This window comes from Ochotona princeps, chromosome 8 (assembly GCF_030435755.1).
Source record: "Ochotona princeps isolate mOchPri1 chromosome 8, mOchPri1.hap1, whole genome shotgun sequence".
NCBI lineage: Eukaryota > Metazoa > Chordata > Mammalia > Lagomorpha > Ochotonidae > Ochotona > Ochotona princeps.
Window position 1 is genome coordinate 45247044 of NC_080839.1, and position 22538 is coordinate 45269581.

Here is a 22538-nt window from a genome sequence, read left to right on the forward strand (position 1 = left end):
AAGGCAGAGTTTTACAGAGAGAAGGAGAGACAGGCTTCTTCCATCTGCTCGCTTACTCCCCAAATGGCCACAATGGTCAGAGCTTGGTCAGTCTGAAGCCAGAAGTTTCTGCTGGTTCTCCCACATGGGTGCAGGGGCCCAAGGACTTGCACCATCGTCTGCTGTCTTCCCAGGCTACAAGTAGGGAGTTGTGTTGGAAGTGGAGCAGCTGGGACACAGACTGCCATCCATATATGATGCTGACACTGTGGATAGTGGATTAACCTGATGCACCACCATATTGGTCCTTGGACTCATCTTTCAAAATCATACAGCAAGCTAAGCTGCACCCACTGTGGCAGATTCCCATAGGGGCACTTATTTGGAATACTAGCTGCTCCATTTCTGATCTATCTCTCTGAATGTGAGAAGGAAAGAGAGAGAGAGAAAGAGAGAGAGAGACAAAGACAGAGAGTATTTTGGCACTGCAGATGGAAACTTAGCATGGTACACCATGGCACTGGCTCTTATTTCACTTAAAATTTTTAAAAGACACATTGGATATTTTTTCTTGTTTGAAATTTCTTTTTCCTTTCACAACTTTGAATATGTTGTTCCACTGTATTTTGGCTTTTGTTGTTTCTAAGACATTTAGTGCTTGATGAGTCTTTTCTTGTTGCTGGTTTTACAGTTTTTTTTTTGTCTTTTAGACATTTTACCCTGGGGTCTATGTGGAATCCAGACATATGCAAGTGGAGGATTAGCCAATTGAGCCATTTCACTGGGCCCTCTTTTATTCTTTCCTTTTTTTTTTTTTTTTTTTTTTTTTTACAGTGATTTGGCTGCTTATTTATCTCTTTGTAACATTTCATCCAGCATCTTGGCCTCCTCATATGCAGGCTCAGTTGTCTATCTGTTTTGTCTGTATAAGCCACACATTGTTGTTTCTTTGCATGTCTGGAAATTTAGTTGCTGAAAACCAAGCATTTTAGGAAGTACATTGCAACAGCTCTGGATACTAAATCTCCCCTTTTCTTTTGCTTTGTTGTTGCTTTGTTGTTTATTTGTTTAGTGACTGGGCTGGACTGTATCAGTGAAATCTATTTCCTTTGCAATGTACAGTCTCAGATTTTGTTTCTTATAGGTTGTAGCCTTAGATATGCATGTAAGACAGTAAATGACTGGGCCCGGCGGCGTGGCCTAGTGGCTAAGGTCCTCGCCTTGAACGTGCCGGGATCCCATATGGGCGCCGGTTCTAATCCCAGCAGCTCCACTTCCCATCCAGCTCCCTGCCTGTGGCCTGGGAAAGCAGTTGAGGACGGCCCAAAGCTTTGGGACCCTGCACCCGCGTGGGAGACCCGGAAGAGGTTCCAGGTTCCCGGCATCAGATCGGCGCGCATCAGCCCGTTGCGGCTCACTTGGGGAGTGAATCATCGGACGGAAGATCTTCCTCTCTGTCTCTCCTCCTGTCTGTATATCTGACTTTGTAATCAAATAAATAAATCTTAAAAAAAAAGACAGTAAGTGACTTTTGGAATTTCTCTAACTTGATACTTCTCTAACTCAATACTGCCATGACACATGCTACTTAGATCTGAATTGTAAAAGGGAGAAGGACATAGTTGTCCCTAAATCCTATGTATTAGGCCATTTTCATTGGATCTGCAATGGTGATGTGATTCTCTGTGTCACTGATACAAAACCTATTTACAGGAACCGATCACAGGACAAAGGTTGTGATGACTGTCCTCTTTTTATGACACTTGTAGGCATTAAGCTGTGACTGCTGAGCTGGCAGAGGCTGAGCTCTGGAAAGAGCCACTCAGTGCTGGCCAATCTGGACAAATAGAGTAACAGGAGAGGGTGGAAAATTGTGGAATAGAGGGGTGCTAGCTAAAAAGATTTCTAGGGTAAAATAGTTATTTTTTTTTAAATCTAGAGTATTGATGTTTTTAGATGGTGTTGTGGATTGAGAACGTTTGACTCCCCCAGCTCATGCAGTTGTTCAAATCCCAAAGTGTTACATTAATAGTGCGATGACTCAATGGCTAAATCCTCACCTTGCAAGTGACAGGAACCCAAATGGCTGCCAATTCATGTCCCAGCTGCTCTACTCCCCATCTAGCTCTCTGCTTATGGCCTATGAAAGCCGTAGAGGATGGCTCAAAGTCTTGGGACCCTGCACCCATGTGGGAGATCTGAACAAGTTCCTGGCTTCATCTTGGCTCAGTTCTGGCCATTGAGATCATTGTGGAGTCAATCAGTGAATGGAGGATCTTTCTGTCTCTCATTCTGTTAATAAATCTGATCCGCCTTTCTAATAAAAATAAATAAATATTTAAAAAATTAGTTAATGGGTTAGTTCTTGGTGGGTTTCAGTGGAGATTTGCCCCAATTATAGTGTTTTAAGGTGGGACCCTCGGGAAGTGACTAGATGGGATTAGGCAGTGAGTGTGGAGCCCCTTAGTGGACTCATGATAGCATCTGGAGAAACCTCACAGAGGGTAGAGATGACCTGCAATGTCTCCGCTCCATTGTCCATGTGATCATCCTTCCACCATCCCCTGACCTCAGCAGCTGCTTTACCAATGAGGCCTCCCTCTCTTATCTGTGAAGCTCTAGGCTGTAAGCTGAAATAAACCTTCTTCCTTCCTAAGAAGCTCCTTGCAGTTATTTACAGAATTGACTAATATACATGGGAATAAAGAGTTATTGAAATGACTCCAGGTGGTAACTAATCTCGTTTCTACTTGTCCCAACTTTGATGTGAAATTGAAATCTGGTAAGGTTAATATCAGAGCATGGACTGAACAACGGAGAAGTCTTATGATTCCAGATCCAACGTTTTATTCCATGTAAGGCTTTGCAAGTTATAATTCCTTGCTGCTTCTCCATCTACTTCCTTCCTCTTCATCATTCTCCCTCAACTAAGGTAGCCTTCTTCCTGTTAGTCCTCAAATGCTCCCTGCCCCAGGACCTTGCCACTTGATGTTTCCTCTGGTTTGCGAGCTCTTCTTCAGAGATATCTGGCTTTCCCTGTATTTTCATCTCTGCTTAGCTGTTATCTCATTAGATAATTTCCCTGGACACTCTAGCTGAAGCTTTCCCCTGTTCATGCCTCACATTTCCCTCACCTGGTGTATGTTCCTTGTTTTATATTACCACATTGCATATTTATTTTCAATTGTTTCTTTCCACTAAAATGTAAACTCAATGCAGGGAGATACTTGCATTTTGTTTATAGTTGTATCTTCTAGTGTTTAGAATAATGACAAAGTATCCAGTGCAATGTTAGTCAATGTTATGCTACCTCTTTACTCCAAACCTACCTTTGTCATTCACAGTAAAATTGAAAACTCTCAAAACAGCCTAGGCTATAGACTGAATAGCAGACCCCAACAAATTCATATATTGAAGGCCTACTTCCCAGGGAACCTTAGAATGTGGCTGTATTTGGAGACTCTTAAAGAGTTGTTGTTGAAAGTTAAATGAGTTCATGGCGAAGGTCGCCTAATTCACGAATGAATGGTGTCCTGGTAAGAAGAGGCAGGGATGTCGGATTCCTTGTGCGCAGGGGAAGCATCATGTGAGAACATGGTGAGGAGGTGGCCAATGCAAGTCAGGGAGAGGCCTCAGGAGAAACCAAACCTGCTGACATTTTCATGTTGGACTTGAAGCCTCCAGAACCAACCAAATGAAATTCTGTTGCATCAGCCACTTGCCCTTGGCATTTTGTCATCGCGGCCCTTGAAAAGTTAATATAGCTTCTTGATGGCCCCAACTTGCCCCTCCCCTCTCCATGTGACTGCTGCCTCTGTGGCTTTCTTGATGTTTCTCAAGTATTCCATGGTAGCATTCAGCTTGCAGATTTTAAAAGATTTTATGTTTACTCTAAACAGAATCTTGCTCCTCCTAGATGTCTAGTGTGCATTCATTCAGGTTTCTGCTCAAACTCTACCTTTTTATCAATCTCTGATCATTGCCTTCCCTCTAATGGCAGCCTCTGTTATGGCCTCAGGGGCAGAGTGGGCCCTCCAGGAGAGGCTTGCTTCCTGTTCTCACCTGTGATGGTCAGTCAGGTGAGCACACTACAGGAGCCAAGACTTCTTTCGGTGTTTCCATGTGAAAAGCAAGCTTGGGAAAGACAAATAGCTGAGCTAGTTCCTTTGAGTAATTTTAATAACTTCTAAACTATAGAGGTGGCCTCCTGGGGTGTGTGGTAGAGGAGGTTGGATTCCTTAGTTTGCAGATGGAAGGGGTGCTCCTACTGGCCACCTGCTCTCTTGCATTTGCCAGTCCAGGGAAGGGGCAGTTTCTCTCCAGCTAGGAGAAACTACAAAGATGAATAATAGTTATTTATTGGATTAGTTACCAAAAGATCAAATGCCACTGATGCATGAGTGGACAAATAAATCATTAAGCCAGACTTCTGGGTTTATAAGGCCATTTGTGTAAAAGGGAATCAAGTGGTTTTTATTGTTTGCCTTTTGGAAAAGATAAAACATATTGCAATTAAGGAGAAAAGGATGGCTTACTTAATATCTGGAGCCGTTATGATTGGCTGTGCTCACTGGAGAGAAATGAAAGATAGATCCTTACCTTATACCATGCACATATGAGATGTTAGGCTGATTAAATATCAGAATGTAAGAAAATAAAATTATGATGTTATAAAGAAAAATTGAGATGGCTTAGGATAATTTCATAGAATTTCTGGGTGTATATACTTCTAGAGGGTGCGCTGAGGCTTCCAAAACAAACAAGCAAAAACTCAGATGTCATGAGGGAACAGATTTATAATGGCAAAGACACTGAACTCCTGCAACTCAACAGCATGGCCCAGATCCAGGCCCTTTCTCCCAACCTCAGGTGTCCTTGCCCCTGTCCTTTATTAAAAGGAATTTACTGACTTAAAGGTGTGATCCAGCTGACCATACAAACTTTTTTCTCACAGAATTTTGTATTTATTTATTATAATAGATTTATTTCATTTTTGATGATGTTTACATAGTCGAGTAGGATTCATGCCAATGACTGACAAGGGTGGGACAGGTCCAGAAATGGGGGAAAGTGGATGAGACAGCTGCTTCCAATTTTCCTTTTAATTCTTTCTGTTTCTGGGGGAAGAGGAGCAAGAATGAGAAGAGGCCTATTCCCAGCAGTCTAACCATGTTAGTCCACCAGGATGTGGGAATGGCCACTTGATGTCATCCTAGATTATCTGATGTGGAGCATGTTCCGAGGGTACTGCTTAGGTGGTTTTGATAGTTCTGGGATGATGTTGATTTTGTTGCTCCAAGACTGAGGAAATCCCTCCAAAGTCCATTTGCTGACAAGGCCACCAGATATTTGCTGTCAAAGCTTGGCTGGAAGTGTTATCCAGTTTGATCTGCCATCCATGGTACTAGATGTTCTCTGCGGAGTTCAATGATCTGTCATGTTCCCCCATGTCCATCTGGGCATGCCGTCCACTGAACAGGCTTCAGCAGCTGAGGAGGCCCCATTCTGACACATGCACTCCATGGTCAGACCACATATCCTGTGGTTAGGAGTTCTGAGTTCAGCAGTCCAGTTGGGAGGTCGCCAAAGAAAACTCATCAGAGGTGACCCCAGAACTGATTCCTGTGTGTCAGCCAGTATGGGGTCCAGCTCAGTCTGTCACCCACATCAGCTTACACACATACTGGTGGTTGCACTTGTTGGGTCAGTTCTGTCTCCAGCCTTTTCTCTTGCACAAACCAATGGATGCTGCAACCTAGCCTAAACCTGCTCATCATACACTCAACCCTCACATATGCCAACAGAAACTGCAGCTCAGTTGGAGTGACCCTGAGTAATTCCCATCCGGGCCACCTCCAGCCCTGGTTCTTGTGCATGTTGGTATGTGCAGCAGACTGGTACAGTCTGTCCCATATCCCTTTTGGCTTTTGTACATATCAGTGGCGCTGTAGCCTAGCTCAGCCTGACTGATCCCACAATCCAGCCATACTTATGCTACCACTGCCTGTCCAGCCAGGTCTACCTAAAACCCTAGTTCTCATGCTCACTGGTAAGAGCTGCAGCCCATCAGAGGGGAGCCCACAGTTTCCCTATGAGGCCCATCCCAGCCCTGAATCTTGCACTTTCCAGGTGGTACTGTGGGTCCAGCCTAATATTATCTATCCCCAGTCCTGGCATTTGCCACCTGATACTGCAGCAAAGCCCGACCAGCCTGTGCCTACTCTGGCTCTTGCATGTACCAGTGAATATGGTCGCTTAACCCAGCCTGGCTCTCTCCCTAAACCAGCTCTCATTCAGGCCAATGGGTGTTGTAGCTCTGCCCAGCCTTGACTTTATGAACTTGTAATCATGCACTCAAGGAGTCATTTGCTTCCTCAATATATAAGAGCCTTAATGGCCAGTATTGTCTGGAGGGCTGCATCTGTGGGGAATTCCTGGAGAAAAGGTAACTACATTCCTGTAATCCCGAGGTAGGCCGGAACCCACCTTACTATCCTCAAGTCCCTAAAGATCCAGGAATCACTGATCAATCAAAGGAAACATCATGAGCTTCACTGGCATCCAGGAACCTTGCATTCATGCACCTTTCAGTCCCTATTCCAGTGTATAAGAACCTTCATCCCTAAATCCTTGGGAGCCATGGAATTAGGCAATATAGATACCTGGCTCCTTGCTCTGTGCTTTGTAATAAATCCCTAATCTCTTCCACCACCCCGATGTGATTGATTGACTTTCTGGGCGTTGGGTGTTGACCTCAGGTTGGGGGTTTTACAAAAATACCTCCAACCAGTGTGGGGTGTTGTTCGGCAATAATACTCAACACTCAAGCAAGATGTGTGTATAGGGAGTAGCCAAATGCACCATTTGACCAAGGGTTTACTTTTTCGTTGCTTAAGGACTGCCTCTTGGTAAGAAAAAGTCAGCTCACTAGAAATAAAAACAAAGAACATGAAAAGGAGTTGTTTTAAGTGAAGGTACATCCTGGGCTAATAAGAGACTCAACAGTTCCATATACTAGATAGGAAATATCTCTCTTGCTCACTCTCTGTCTCTTTCAAACAAGTGAAAAAAAATATTTTTTTTTTAAAAAAGAGCATCTCTAAGATTTACTTGAAGGATTGCCACTAAATAAAGAAATGACAGGTTAACACATACTTTTTTTTTTTTTGGAAAAGAAAAACTTCCTATTCCTTTTTATTCTTTTGGAGCTGCGCCAATCCAAAGGCAGCAGCCAGGAGCCAGGAGCTTCTTCCAGGTCTCCCACACAGGTGCAGGGTTCCAAGGCTTTGGGCCATCCACTACTGCTTTCCGAGGCCACAAGCAGAGAGCTGGATGGGAAATGCAGCAGCGGGGACTCTAACTGGTGCCCATATGGGATCCCAGTGCAAGCAAGGCAAGGATTGTAACCATTGAACCTCCTGGCCGGGTCAGAAAATCAGTTTCTCTTGAAAGGACTTTTCTCAGGCGTTCCTGTGCTTGGCATGATGGGTGCTGGGTAAAAACTGGCGTGGGAGACAGGGTGGATGGTGGTTTGTGTTGTTAGAGTCCAGGCCAAAGCCGCTGGACGTCAGGGTGCAAGCTAGTCAACCCCCAGAGAAAGACAAACAGTCTTACCGGTAATGCAAACAGCAAACAGAGTTTATTGCGCCAGCATACTGGGGTCAGACCGCACTTGGGGCACGCAGGCCAGCCAAGCCCAAGACAGAAGCTTATATAGGCCCTTTTGGGCTGGGAAATACACCAAAAGTAGCAACCTTAGACATATGGCCTTCAGGCACAGGGAGCCTGTTCTGTTCCCATACCTATTATCTGTATGGCTCATCCCATTCTCACACCCTTATCTTTCTCCTGTTCCTGGGACCGGAGAAGAATTGTGCCCTTGCCTTCACAAAGTTGCAAAGCAGCAAAGAACAGATTTATCCTCCCAAAGTCCAGGCACCTCCTGGCCTAGCAAAGTAGCAGTTGTTCAGTACAAAGGAATCTCACACTGCCCAACAATAACATTTTACCCACACTCTAACAGTGTGCTATCCCTAAGGTAGAATTTGTGAGTTGTTCTTCCCAGAATCTGTCTGACGAAGAAGTTTTTCTGTTGATGTAATAGGGCTCCCTTGAGGACATTAAAGCCTTGAAGAAAACAATTTTTCACTTCTCTCATGCTAAGGTTTTTCACGGGTAAAATGATTAAAGTGTCTACCACACGGGTGTTTTTAGCTGTGAAAAGACAAAAGGGTTTTCAAAGGCTTAAGCTTTTGACTTAGTCGAATTCTAGTGTTCTGGTATTTTGAGTGGGTGGGATATACATCACACATTATTCCTACAGGATCGACAGAAGGTGCAAGGATACGGGATGGCCAGCTCTTCAAATCTTACATAGCAATCGGCTATCAGGTGCCAGGTGAGGCTTTCTTATTTTCAAGCTATCACTGATGGCAGCTGTGAGCAGGGCCAACTTCACGGAGCGGGTGAGACAGCGCAGGTGTTGAAGGTTTCAATTTGTGTGGGCAGGCAGTTCGAGCCAGGGCTCGAGGTAGCGGTGGGCGTCTCCGACGCCGCGACGAGCGGGCGCCCCCTGCCGGGAGCCGGCCGCATTCCCGAGCCTCGGCCGTACGCAGGCGCCGGCGCCCTGGGGGCACGCAGAGGTTGGCGAGGCGCATGCGTGTGGGTCTGTGGAGGCGGTAGCTTGTTCGGCGGCGACGCTGGAGGCTGAGGGCTAAACTGAGGCGCGAATGGGATCCGGCTGGTAGTCGGTAGGCATAGGTAGGACCGCTGCCTGGAGGGGGACGGGGGCGGGGGGCTGGCAGGCGAGGGTCGTGGCGTGGGGATCCGGGGTCGTTCTTGGAGCTCCGGGCCGACTATTGTATCTGTGTCGCAGCGACTGCGCACAAAATGGCGGCGGGCAGGCGGCGGGGGCGGGAGGAGGCCGGAGGGACCCCCGGGACGGGGCGGGCGAACGGGGCGGCCCCCGCGTCCGCGGTGCTGCGGCCCCCGAGCGGGCGGGCGAGCGGGCGGGCTGGGCCGGGCCCCGGCGCGGGCCCCTTGCTTCGGGAAGAGCCGCCGGACGTCGGGACCGAGGAGCGAAGAGAGCTCTGTGGTGCGAGGCCGGGAGGCCCCCTCCCCAGCTGCGCGAGGCCTGCGACGGCCGCGCGGGCCCTGACAGGCCTGTGGAGGGAGGAGGCGCCGTGGCTGACGGGCACGGAGAGCGAAGGAGTCGGAGCCGAAAGTGTTACTGCACGAACCGTGCGAAGAAGAGCGGGTTGGGGTTCGGGGCTGGCCTTGGGGAGGAGGGGCTCCGTGCGGGTCGGGGTGGTCAGCGGCTGCCCGGCGTGGACGCGGGGGCAGCCCAGGTGTTCCCACCCCCCCCCCGTGTGTTGCGGTCCTCGGAGTCTCGGCTTTTGTGTCCTTGCGAGTTCGGGCCGCGCGGGTGGGGGGAGTGCGGCCCCGCGTCCCGGAGAGGTCGACGACGTTTGCGACAGATCTTTTGTTATTTGAGGTAATTGCAAACCAGGGACACCCGTGGTGTTGGAACTGCTTGAATTGGACTGGACAGGGGAGGGATGCTTTGCTTCCCCGCCCCCCCCCCCCCCCTTTAAAAATCTTGAATTTCGCTCTCAGGCGTCGTTTCGGGACATGGGACAGGGAAGGAGTTCCAAAGTCAAACTTGTCACCAGCTGCTTGTCAACGTTGATGTAATTTATTTTCTAACCAGCTTTGGAATTGTGTACAAACAAAAAAACTCAAACAGAAAACCTCAAGCTTTTTTTTCTTGTGCAGGGTTAGCTAGTTTTTTCAAGGACATTATGTTTGCTGATGCAAATTTGGAATTAAAAATGGTAACCCGGAAAAATTTGCCAAAAGAGATGAATTTTTAAAGAAGTTTACACAGAAAAATAAATGCATAAATGACATCACCTACAAATGCTTTCGATTTTGTGACTATGTTAGCCATTTTAAACTCACTGGCTTGTGTGTGTCTGTGTTTTTAAATTAATGGCATTTCATATATACTTTATTTTGCATTCACTTGTTTTGTTGTGGGTACTTTAATTTGTGTTATTCAACGTATTAATACATCAAAATGTGTAATTTGTATTAAAACCAACCTAGGGTAGATGTAAGACAATTGGAAGAAATCAGAAAATTAGATTGGTTTTTATTAACTTTTAGTATCTATGGCTTTGTGTATGGGTGATACTTGTAAATATTTGCATTCAATTAAGGAGGGTATGTACAACAGAAGCTAGTTTTTAAAAAGCCAATCATCACTCTGTACTTTATGGCAAGCTTAGAATTTTTCACTTGAGTGCTCTTAAGAAGGTGATTTATCTAAACTTTACTTTTATATAGTGGCAGAAAATCATACAAATATTTTTGTGGAAAGAGTAGTTTTGGAATTCAGAGAGTCTGTTCAAATCGCTGTTTCTCAGTGTGTTTGTGAGATTGTAGTAGGTTCTTTTTTTTTAAGATTTTATTTTTATTACAAAGTCAGATACACAGAGAGAGGAGGAGAGACAGGAAGATCTTCCATCCGATGATTCACTCCCCAAGTGAGCCACAACGGTCCCGATGCCGGGAACCAGGAACCCCTTCCAAGTCTCCCACGCAGGTGCAGGGTCCCAATGCATTGGGCAGTCCGCGACTGCTTTCCCAGGCCACAAGCAGGGAGCTGGATGGGAAGTGGAGCTGCTGAGATTAGAACCGGCGCCCATATGGGATCCCGGGGTGTTCAAGGCGAGGACTTTAGCTGTAACTGCTAGGCCACGCCGCCAGGCCCCGATTGTAGTAGGTTCTTTCAGTCTCTGAATTTTTTTGTTTTTCTGTGGAATGGTGATGATACTAGTTCCTGTTTGGGATTTTTGGGGGGGCTTTAAAGTGAGACAGTCCACTGAATCCCAACCCGTGGCATGTGCTGCTGAGTTTTCAGTATGTTAGCTGTTTTACTTGAAACTTTAAAATGCTGAGGTAGCATCTTTTGATAGAAATTACAACCTGTTGATATGCTTAAGATTATCTAATTTATTAAAACAGTCTGTGCTTTTGTAAATGTAATGCATTCCCTCTTTCTCGCAGTTCTTCGCAGAATACATTGTACCATTTTATTTACACAATTGTTGAAAGTTGTATCAGTTCTACTTGTCTGGTTTTTTAAATACTTAGATGCTGAGTAAATGATCCTGACAGGTTCATTTTTTTTCATCAGCACTTAACATACACTAATTAAGGATTGAGTAAATATGTCCAAATTCTCTTTTTATACATTTTTATCTTGTTTTTAAAGTTCATTTATTTTTATTGGAAAGGCAGATTTACAGAGAAGGAAAGACAAAGGTCTTTCCTCTGATAAACTCCCCAAGTGGCCACAACAGCCATAGCTGAGCCGGTCTTGAGCCAAGAGCTTCTTTCCGGGTCTCCCACACAGGGGCAGAGTTCCAAGGCTTTGGCCCATCCTCTACTGCTTTCCCAGGCCACAAGCAGGGAGCTGGATGGGAAGCGGGGCTGCTGAGATTAGAACCAGCACCCATATGGGATCCCAGCATTTACAGAGGGAGGATAATGGGGTGATGATTAGCTAATTGAGCCACCCCGCCAGGGTCCTGTCTGAATTCCTAATGAAATGCTCTACGTTCTAAGAAACAGTACTTTCAGTAGAATAACCAATAACAGAAGCCAGTAGATGTAGAGATTTGGTGGTTTAGAAAGCATCCAAATTGAAAATAATTATGTTTGTGGCTAATGCCAGTCAACCATCTGAGTTTGAAAACCAGAAAATAGAGTTACAGAGAGCTGTAACTAGAGGTCTGCAACAGCTGGGGCTGTACCAAGCATAAGTTAAGAGCTTCATCTGGACTCTTCTGTGGGTGGCAAGGACACAAGTACTTGGGCCATTTTTTGCTTTCCCAGGCCATTAGGTGTGAGCTGGATCAAAACTGGAATAGTCAACACCAATTGGCACCCGTATGCGATGCCAGTGTCACAGGCAGCAGTTTACCTGGTATTCCACATACTGGCCCCAATATATCTGTTTAACTCTTTCACTGTTTAGATTTTGCTTATTCTGAAATTTGTGGATGAAATGAAAGTAGAGTTTGGGCAATCCTCTACTGCTCTCCCAGGCCACAGGCAGCGAGCAGAATATGGAGTGGTGCAGCCAGGACATGAACTGATGCCCTTATGGGATCCCGACGCTTGCAGGGGGAGGATTAGCCAATTGAGCCACAGCACCAGCTACTTTTGTTGAACTTTTTTTTTTTTTTTTTTTACGATTTATACATTGAGGAGGAGAGACAGAGATAAAGATCATCCATCTGTTGATTCACTCCTGAAGTGGTCACAGTGGCCAGAGCTGAGCCAATCCAAAGCCAGGAGCTTATTCCGGGTCTCCTGCTGGGATGCAGGGTCCTAAGGCTTTGGGTTATCCTCAGCTACTTTTCCAGGCCACAAGCAGGGAGCTGGTTGGGAAGTGAGGCTACCAGAATTAGAACCGGCGCCCACACTGGATCCTGGCATATGCAAGGCAGACTTTTAACTAGTAGGCTACTGCACTGGGCCCTGAAGTGTTTTTATAAGTTTTCTGTTATAGAAAATGTTAAACATACAAAAGTAGACTTATGTAGTGATTTGTTCCTGTGCCTGACACTCAGCTTCAGTAATTAACAGCTGATAGTTAATATCTATCTCCCACCTTGTTTTTAAGTAAATACATTACGTTTCACCAAAAGTAGTTAAAATTTTTTTTTAAAGATTTATTTATTATTTTTTATTACAAAGTCAGATATACAGAGAGGAGGAGAGACAGAGAGCAAGATCTTCCGTCTGATGATTCACTCCCCAAGTGAGCCACAACGGGCCGGTACGCGCCGATCCGATGCCGGGAACCAGGAACCTCTTCCAGGTCTCCCACGCGGGTGCAGGGTCCCAAAGCTTTGGGCCGTCCTCAACTGCTTTCCCAGGCCACAAGCAGGGAGCTGGGTGGGAAGTGGAGCAGCTGGGATTAGAACCAGCGCCCATATGGGATCCCGGCACGTTCAAGGTGGGGCCTTTAGCCGCTAGGCCATGGCGCTGGGCCCGGTAGTTAAAATCTTTAAAAAATATTTGGTTTTATTTGAGGTGCATATTTTACATAGAGAAGAGAGCGGTTTCACCCACTGATTCACTCCTCAAGTGGTCTCAACAGCCAGAACTGAGCCAAGCGCAGACAAGCCAAACCTGGGAGCCAGGAGCTTCCTTCAGGTCTCATGGGGTGCAGAGTCAGAAGGAGTTGGGCTATCTCCCGCTGCTTTTCCAGGCCACAGGCAGGGTCTACATTAAGAAGCTGGGGTCAGGACCTAAGCACTTACTATGGCATGTGGTTATGTTAACTGCTAGGCCAGATGCACATGCATCTTAAGAATTGTTTATATGGCCCGGCGTGATAACAAAGCTGTTAAAGTCTTCGCCGTAAACGTGCTGGGATCCCATATGAGCACTGGTTCTAATCCTGGCGGCTCCACTTCCCATCCAGCTCCCTGCTTGTGGCCTGGGAAAGCAGTAGAGGATGGGCCAAAGCCTGGGACCCTGCACACGCATGGGAGACCCAGAAGAGGCTCCTGGCTTCAGATTGTCTCAGCTATGGCTGTTGCAGCTGCTTGGGGAGTGAATCATCGGATGGAAGATCTTCCTATCTGTTTCTCCTCCTCTCTGTATGTATGACTTTTCAATAAATAAGTAAATCTTAAAATTGTTTATAGGTCCAACATGATGACTTGGTGGCTGAATCCTCACCTTGCACACACTGGGATCCCATATGGGGGCTGGTTTGTGTCCTGGCTGCTCCACTTCCCATCCAGCTCCCTGCCTGTGGCCTGGGAAAGCAGTCGAGGATGGCCCCAAGCCTTGGGACCCTGCACCCATGTGGGAGACCTTGAAGAAGCTTCTGGCTTCGGATCAGCTCAACTCTGGCTGCTGTGGCCGTTCGAATAAAAATAAAATCTTTAGAAAAAAATTGTTGATAATCTTCAGTATCAGATATTCAGGTAGTTAGATTTATCTGTTGTGTGTCATACACCCTACAGGAAAAAAAATCCCATACAATGTGTTAGAGTCAAGCTGTGTAAGGTATATAGTTAGAAATCAGCTGATACAGCTCCTAAGTCAATTTGTAAGTTCCCCACATTGTATTTGTTGAAGGAAACTTTGCTTTTTATATATTTGTAGTACTTTGCTTTATCAGCATCTGACTTCATGGATTTTGATGACTTTTAAAATTTCCTCAGGTTTAATATTTAATTAAAAAATTCTGTTAATCGCTAGACCTCAATTTAGGGGATACTGAAGAAAGATGAATCTGAGTGGGTAATTTTTTTTCTGATGTTATCTTCAGGAATCAGCCAAGTCCTTTTTTTTTTTTTTAAGATTTATTTACTTTTATTGGAAAGGCAGACTTAGAAAAGGAGAAACAGAATGATCTTTGATCTGCTGATTGACTCCCCAAATGGGCACAACAGTCAGCTGATTTGATCTGAAGCCAGGAGCTTTCTGGGTACCCTACATGGGTACAGGGTCCCAAGGCTTTGGGCCACCCTTCACTATCCATCCCAGCCATAAGCAGGGAGCTAATGGGAAGTGGAACAGCCAGAAAACAAATCGGCACCCATATGGGATGCTGGTGCTTGCAAGGGAATAGCCAGGTGAGCCATTGTACAGATCCCAAGGAATTAGCTGAGTTTTTAAGTAACAAGACTTAAAGGTACCTTTTAAAGTATTTTGTTTAATAATTTTTGAGTACCTGTTGTGTGTTAATAGATAGAATTTAAGTTGATCCTCGTGACAGTTTTAAAACATTGATTTCTTACTGATTTGAAAGAGACATATTTTCTCTCTGCTGATGCAGTCCCCCAAATTACTGGGGTTATGCCGGCTGAAGCTGAGTTGACCAATATGACTGACAGTGTTGTGTCTGCTTGAGCCATCTCCTGTGCTTTATTAGGAAGCTAGAATTGGAAGCAGATGCAGAGTTTGAATCCAGGCACTCTAAATGGAGATATGGGTATCAGAAGCCTTATCTTAAACACTAGCCAAGCCTACTTCTCAAAAATGTTGAATGAATGTGCTTCATTTCATCTTCACATGTTGGACTGGGATTTTGGTTGATCAGTTTGCAGTATTATCTGACAAGAAGACCAGAATTAAAATGTGAATGAAGGAGGCCTATGCTCTGAACTAACTGCCTGTGGCACCTCTGTCCCATGTGGGTCCTGGTTCTTATTCCAGATGCTCCCAGGGGCTTGGACTCTTGCACCATATGGGAAGAAGTTCCTGGCTTGAAGCTTTGGACCAGCCCACCTCTTGCTAGTGGGAGCCATTTGAGGAGTGAACCAGCAGGTGGAATAACTTACTCTTCTCTGTTTCTCTGATTTTCAAATAAAAATTAAAAAAAAATTTTTAAAGACTGAAGTTCCAGAAACCCTGATATACTGCTTCTATAAAACTGAATTAATACTGTTAAATTTGTTTATGGGAGTAACCAAGTTTTGCATGAAGTCATTCACTGGCACCCCTCCTAACAGGGTGGGTATTTTCAGATAGGTGGAAAATGTCCCCAAAGATCAGATTATTATGAATTGCATAATCAGCTGACTAATAGTCAATAGGGAGGAAATTTGAGCTAGAATCAGAAGGGCCTAATCCAGAAATGTGTTTGGGGTTGATGCTCTTTATTATATTGCAGAGGCTAGACAGCATAGTCTTTTTTTCCTTCTTTTTTAAATGCATTTATTTGGAAGACAGTTACAGAGTGTGAGAGACAGATTTTCATCTGATAGTTTGCTCCCCAAATCTTTGCAGCAACGAAGGCTGGGCCAGACTGGAGTCAGGAATTTCATTTGGGGGTGTCTTGTTGGTAGCAGATTCCAGGTACTTGGGCCATCTTCTGTTGCTTCCCCAGGCACGTTAGGGAGCTGGATGTGAAGTGCAGCAGTCAGGATTTGAACCTGCTTCTATTTGTGATGTCAGCATTGCAGGTGGCAGATTAACTTGCCTGATCTATTTATGGTTAAGAAGTTCTATGGGCATAAAATGTTGGGCTACTAACAAATATTTAATGAATGTAAATGCTGGGGGCCAGGGTAATTCCTTCTCCCCTCACCCCTGAAATAAGAACTTTCCCAAACTATTTTATAGTACTTGTAAGTTGCATGTATTACAGTTCTTTATCAATGAATAATGTATGTTTCTTAAAAATGGAATAGTTTTATTTATAGTCACTGAATAGTGACCAACTTCAGTAAGTTTTACATTGATAAAATTCTTTTCTTTTTTAAGGTTTATTTATTTGAAAGGCAGGGTTAAGACAGAAAATGGGAGAGACAGACCTTCCATTCACTGGTTGACTCTAAATGGCTGCAATAGCCAGAGCTGGACCAGACAGGAGCCTGGAGCTTCTTTCAGATCTTCTCTTTGCGTACAAGGGCCTAAGGACTTGGGCCATCCTCCAACCCTTGTTTATATGTGTTAGCTGGTAAGCAGAGCAGCTGAGACACAAACCAGTGGCAAATGGCATGCCAGTGGCAGTTTTCCCTGCTAAATCAGCACCAGTTCCTGTAAAGCTGTTCAGTCTATTTTTTGTACTTTATTTGAAAGAGTGAGAGATTTTTCTATCCACTGGTTCACTCCCCCAATGGCTGTGATAGCCAGTACTGAGTTGATCCTAAGCCAGGAATCAGGAGCTTATTCTAGGTATCCCGTGTGGACATAGGGCCTGAAGGACTTGAGCTTTCCCAGGCAGTAAGCAGAGAGCTGGATCCAGAAATGGAGCTGCCAGGATTCAGAGTGCCTCGTGTGTGGGATTAGCATGCTGTACCACTGCGCTGGTCCCATAAATCAGATTCTTCTTTTTTTTTCCTTCAGTTTTGTTGTTGACTGAATGATGGTCATTGTAGCACTGTCCCTCACCCCCAACAGGATCATTCTGGAATTGGGCACTGTCTTTAGCCGCCATGTCTTTTTGGTTTTATTTAGGCTGGAACATTTCTGTAGATTGCTCTTACCTTTTGTGAAGTTGATATTTTTGAAGATTACAATGTATTTTGCTATTTTTAATAGGATGTTTCTCATTTTTCTCACTTCTTGTTGTTTTCTCTGAAATAGATTCAGAATATTAATTCCTGAAAAGAAAGGTTACATAGATGATGATAGATGCCCAGAGTTGCATTATGTCCATCTGCCTTATGAAGGTTAGCATTGTCTGGTCATGCACTGTAAAGTGGGAGCTGTGTAGAGACATTTTAAGGTCATGCAAATGTTTGAGCCACCAGAATTTCCTTGTGGACTTCACATCCATTCATGATCTTTGAGAGATTTTTACTGTGATTGTTCCAAAATAGTAATTTTCTAACTGCAGCTATTCCTCACATTTGCAAGTAAAAACTGAACACCGTAAGAGTCTTCGCTCTTCCCTGTTGGATCATTAGTCTAACTTTACTCCTGGATTTATCAGTCTTTGTTACTGTTACGTTTGTACTTTCTCCTACTTGGTGTGTTGTCTCTCACAGTGAGGGTCCCAGTTCCCGATGCCTTCAAGGCATTGACTTGTTGAATCTTACAGTGATGTCTAATCTAGTTCCAGAATTGGTTCATTCATCCCACCTTAAAGAAGAGTTGAAATTTGTTGTTCCCTCTTCTCTTTTGTTTCACAAAAGCTAAAGGTATATAAATTGAATAGTGGTTTTGTAAATTAATTGGATTAGTTTTCTTTTTCATTTCAGTGGGTTGTGGTATTTGGAAATATGATTAATGTATTCGATTTGAAAGGCAGGCTGACAGACACAACTTTCATCCGCTGGTTCGCTTTTCAAATGCTCTAAGGTGGGAACTCGATGCACATCTTCCTGCATGAGTGTCAGGAACCCAAATACTTGAGCTGTTACCTGCTATCTCCCAGAAAGTTGAAATCAGGTGTGGTACTGGGGTCCCAGTGCTTACAAGGATTTAGACATTGAGCCATAGTTCTAGGCTCAAGAACAGTGTTTTTCAAACTTTGATGACCAGGATACTTTGCTGTAGAAAGCTAGCCTTGGAGCCTATTCCATGGTATAACAGGCTAGGCTTCTGCCTATTATGCCAGCTTCCTCTATGGGCACTGACTCAATCTAGGAGACTCTATTTCCTGTCCAGCTCCCTGGTTGCCTGGAAAGATAGTGGAGGAGGGCCCAGGTCCTCAGACCCTTGTACTCACATGGGAGGCCCAGAGGAGGTTCCTGGCTTCAGACCAGCCCCAGCACTGTAATGCAGCCATTTGGGGAGCCAGTGGAAGTTTCTCCCTCTCTGTGTCTTTCTCAAATTCTGCCTTTTAAATAAAAATAAAATATCAAAAAAGAAAGCCAATATTACAGGACAGGCGCATTCTGCAGAATAGCTTGTGAAGGGCTTCTCATTCTGTAACTCATACTTGTATCATGTAAGGCAGTGCTAGATAGACATTAGGAAAAGCATAGGTAATTTTTGCCTTTCCAGAACTTAAAATGCAGACATTCACTACTGATAGTTATTTACAGTCTGATAGTTATTCACAGTTATACATAATAATTACATGAGTGAAATCTGTTCTTGTTTTGTTTTGGAGAGGAACTGTCTGAAAGAGCTTATGTTTTTGAAATTCTGAGGCATTTTCATCCAATGGGAGAAATGCAGAAAGAATTTGAATAACTAGATAAAAATCTGTCTGTAAGTAGTGATTTTTTTTTTTAAGGATTTGGGTGAATAAATATTATTGGAAATAATGGTATTATGTAGAATTTGGGCATGTTCCATATGATTTATGAATATTAAAAAACCGAAGTTTTCTATAAATGAACCTTTTTTGCAGAGGTTTTGAGTATCAGTAAGTTTATTTCTGCTGTTTGAAGTCATTGAAGCCTATACATTTTTACTGTGTTTTTGTGTTTCATCTTAGTGTGAAATTTTGTTTGGTAATGATGAGGACTTTGGATGTAGTTGGTCAAATTTAACAAATATTTGAGGGTTTTTTGAGTAGGTACATGGTTTAGATTTTCAAGGCATAAAACTTAACAATGAACGTAACCTTCAACTGATGCTAGACTGTCGAAGACCATGTATATTATAAGCTCAGAAACAGGATTGTGCAAGATGTGAGGTCAAAACTGTTGGAAGACCTATTTTGGGCCTTAGCGGTCTAGTGTAGTTAGAGTATATTGTTCGTGTTTTAAACTAGAAGAGGAAAAGTAGGTTGTGTTCCTGCTAAACTTGGCCTGGATGATAGCTAAAGGACTGTTTAGCTGAGAAGTGTGATTTGGAGTGGGTAATAGTGCTCTCTGGGCCATTCAGCATCAGCTTTAACAAATACAATGGGAAGTGCAAGATTTTCTTGCATCTGCTAATGATTAACAGCATGGGTTATGGAGCCAAATTACTTTAAATGTAAATCCTGATACCTCTTCTTGTCTCAGTGTCTTATAAAACTGTTTCAGAGTTGTGAGAACTGATGCAGTATGTGTAAAATACTTAGAAGATGAAGTACTCTGTTAATAGTTGTTTCCAATTATGCCATTAGGTTTTCTGTGGTGAGAATTCAAAACACTGGCTTTGTTAGCATATCATGCTATATGTTACTATCAGTTTTATGCTGTTCTGTTTGTCAGACTAATGAAGTTACTTGGCAATAAATTTTTATCTTGCAGGAAACATCTACTTAAAAACAGGAACGTTAATGTAGTTTGTCATATGGCATTTATTAGATGTGAATGCTGATTCCAAAGAAGACTGTGTTTTATAGAAATGAGTGTTATAAAACTTTGTTACAGTTATTATTTTCATCGTTTTTATGTCTGGTAACATACTTAACCAAGTGTGTGCATTGTAAAGTATCTTAATGCACTCACATTTTTTTCCAGTATTAAAGCGTGAAATCCTCGTTTTTCAAGATTATTTAAAAGAAGTTGTAATTACTGCTCAGCACCTAGGACAGCATCCGCTACAACACAATATACATGAACTCTGGCTTAAGGTTTGGGGTGTATTTTCTGGATTCAGGAAAGGAAAGAAGAGAAAGTTCTGGGGGAAGTTTATGATCTTCGTGAGCCCCTACTCTATTTGAAATGCAGAGCAATTTTATGGCTTTATTTCAGAATGTTTTACACTGGCTGTAGAACCCACTTCATGAAGTAGTTTTGAGTTAAAATGATCTAATATTTGTGTTTTAACTTTCAGCTTTGTGTTATTCTTGGAAAATTTCGCACCACTTGTGAATTCCTTGAACCTGGGCATTGCAAATCCACTTCTTTTGGGCCCATCTCCTTTGCACTTTGCTCAGATTAAGACTCAGTTGGCTCTTCAGCAGCTGAATGCCGTTGCCTCACATGGTTCAGTACCACCTTACACTTTATTAAATCAGGCTTTCTTGAAAATAGCCATGTCGAGACCCAGGTTTAATCCTCGAGGAAACTTTCCACTTCCAAGGCCACGAGCACCCAACCCTTCTGGGATGAGGCCTCCAGGACCATTTATGAGGCCTGGATCTATGGGTCTTCCAAGATTTTACCCAGCAGGGAGAGCCCGTGGAATTCCACACAGATTTGTTACTCACGAATCTTATCAGAACATGGGACCACAGAGAATGAATGTTCAGGTAACTCAGCACCGAACTGATCCAAGATTGACCAAAGAAAAATTGGATTTTCATGAAGCACAGCAAAAGAAGGGGAAGCCTCATGGTAGCCGGTGGGATGATGAGCCTCATATATCTGCATCTGTAGGAGTGAAACAGAGTTCTGTAACACAGGTTACAGAGCAGAGTCCCAAGGTACAGAGCCGTTATACAAAAGAGAGTGCCTCAAGTATCTTAGCAAGTTTTGGATTATCTAATGAAGATCTAGAAGAACTTAGTCGTTATCCTGATGAACAGCTAACTCCTGAAAATATGCCATTAATTTTGAGGGATATAAGAATGCGAAAAATGGGGCGCCGATTACCTAATTTACCCTCTCAAAGTAGAAATAAAGAAACACTTGGTAGTGAAACAGTTTCAAGTAATGTGATTGATTATGGGCATGCAAGCAAATATGGCTACACGGAAGATCCACTTGAAGTGCGTATTTATGATCCTGAAATTCCAACTGATGAGGTCAAGAATGAATTTCAATCACAGCAGAACCTTTCTGCATCTGTTCCCACTCCAAATGTAATATGTAATTCTATGTTTCCTGTTGAAGATGTGTTTCGCCAGATGGACTTCCCTGGTGAGTCCTCCAGTAATCAGTCTTTTTTCCCAGTTGAGAGTGGAACCAAGATGTCAGGCTTACACATTTCAGGAGGACAGTCAGTACTTGAACCTGTAAAATCCATCAGTCAATCCATTAGCCAAACAGTTAGCCAGACAATGAGTCAGTCTCTGATTCCTCCTTCTGTGAACCAGCAGCCTTTCTCATCTGAATTAATTTCAGCTGTGAACCAGCGAGAGCGGATTCCACATAAACCTGTGATGAGTTCATCTAATGTACATGTTGGCTCAAGAGGAAGTAAGAAGAGTTACCAGTCGGAGGCTGATCTTCCCATTCAGTCTCCATTTGGGATTGTGAAAGCGTCTTGGTTACCAAAGTTTTCACATGCTGATGCCCAGAAGATGAAAAGACTTCCAACTCCTTCTATGATGAATGATTATTATGCAGCATCTCCAAGAATATTTCCACATTTGTGTTCTCTGTGTAACGTAGAATGTAGTCATTTGAAGGTGAGTGTTTTTCAAGATCCCTGTATAATGATGCTCAGCACCCAATTTTCTCGAAATTCTGATGTGTGTGCTGGTGTTAACTAGATCTTAGGAAATGTCAAAGATTTTTGATGCAGTGTCAACACTTAATTTTAATTTTAAGTAGCCCTGTGAATTGAATGTTAGGCTTTCTAAAACATTTTCATAATTGGTACACCACATAGTTGTCCATTTATTTGGAACTTTGGTTATCCTGCTTATATGATCTGTATTCTAAACTGTACTTAAAAGACAATGTCATATGAATCATCCTTGTCTAAATAAGAATCTGTTAGTATAAAAACAAAAAGTTGGTATAACTCATTTATACTGCATACTTTTAAGAGACAGTGTCACTTAACCTTGCTTATACCTACCTGTCTTGGGCAAGGACAGTTGCTATTGATCTAAATATTTTATAGCTTCATGTGGACTAGTGATTTCTTTAGTTAGTTTATGAAAAACTTGCGAAAACAACAGAGTAAGTTGAGATGCATTTAATTATTATGGGACCAGATATAAGCTCATTAAATAGAGTATAAAAGTATAGAAATTTGGGGAAAAATCTTTTTAAAAATAAGCTGTATTTCCCTGGCTTGTATAATTGGAAAGAAGTATTTTGCGGATGTGATGAAAAGTACAAGATGATGAAAATGTACTTATTACTCGGTAGTAATTATTGGTAGATCTGAGCCAAGATTCCTGTTTACCATTTGTTCTTTTACTAATGTGACTTGTGGCTGTAGACTGGAAATGGTCAGGAAGGAATGTACTTCCCATCAGAAGAAATTGATTGAAGCTCAGCCTTGATTTGGTTGTG

General features: G+C 43.4%; 1 protein-coding gene across 3 annotated transcripts in view; it reads left to right on the top strand.

The window, feature by feature from the left end:
• Window positions 1–22538, top strand: part of ZNF638 (zinc finger protein 638) — a 125412-nt gene that overhangs the window by 29821 nt on the left and 73053 nt on the right. For all 3 annotated transcript variants that reach the window (XM_058667947.1, XM_058667948.1, XM_058667946.1), the window contains exon 2: window positions 20182–21700. In XM_058667947.1, coding sequence (XP_058523930.1) covers window positions 20182–21700 — 1519 coding nt within the window. The remainder of the gene's footprint in view (window positions 1–20181; window positions 21701–22538) is intronic.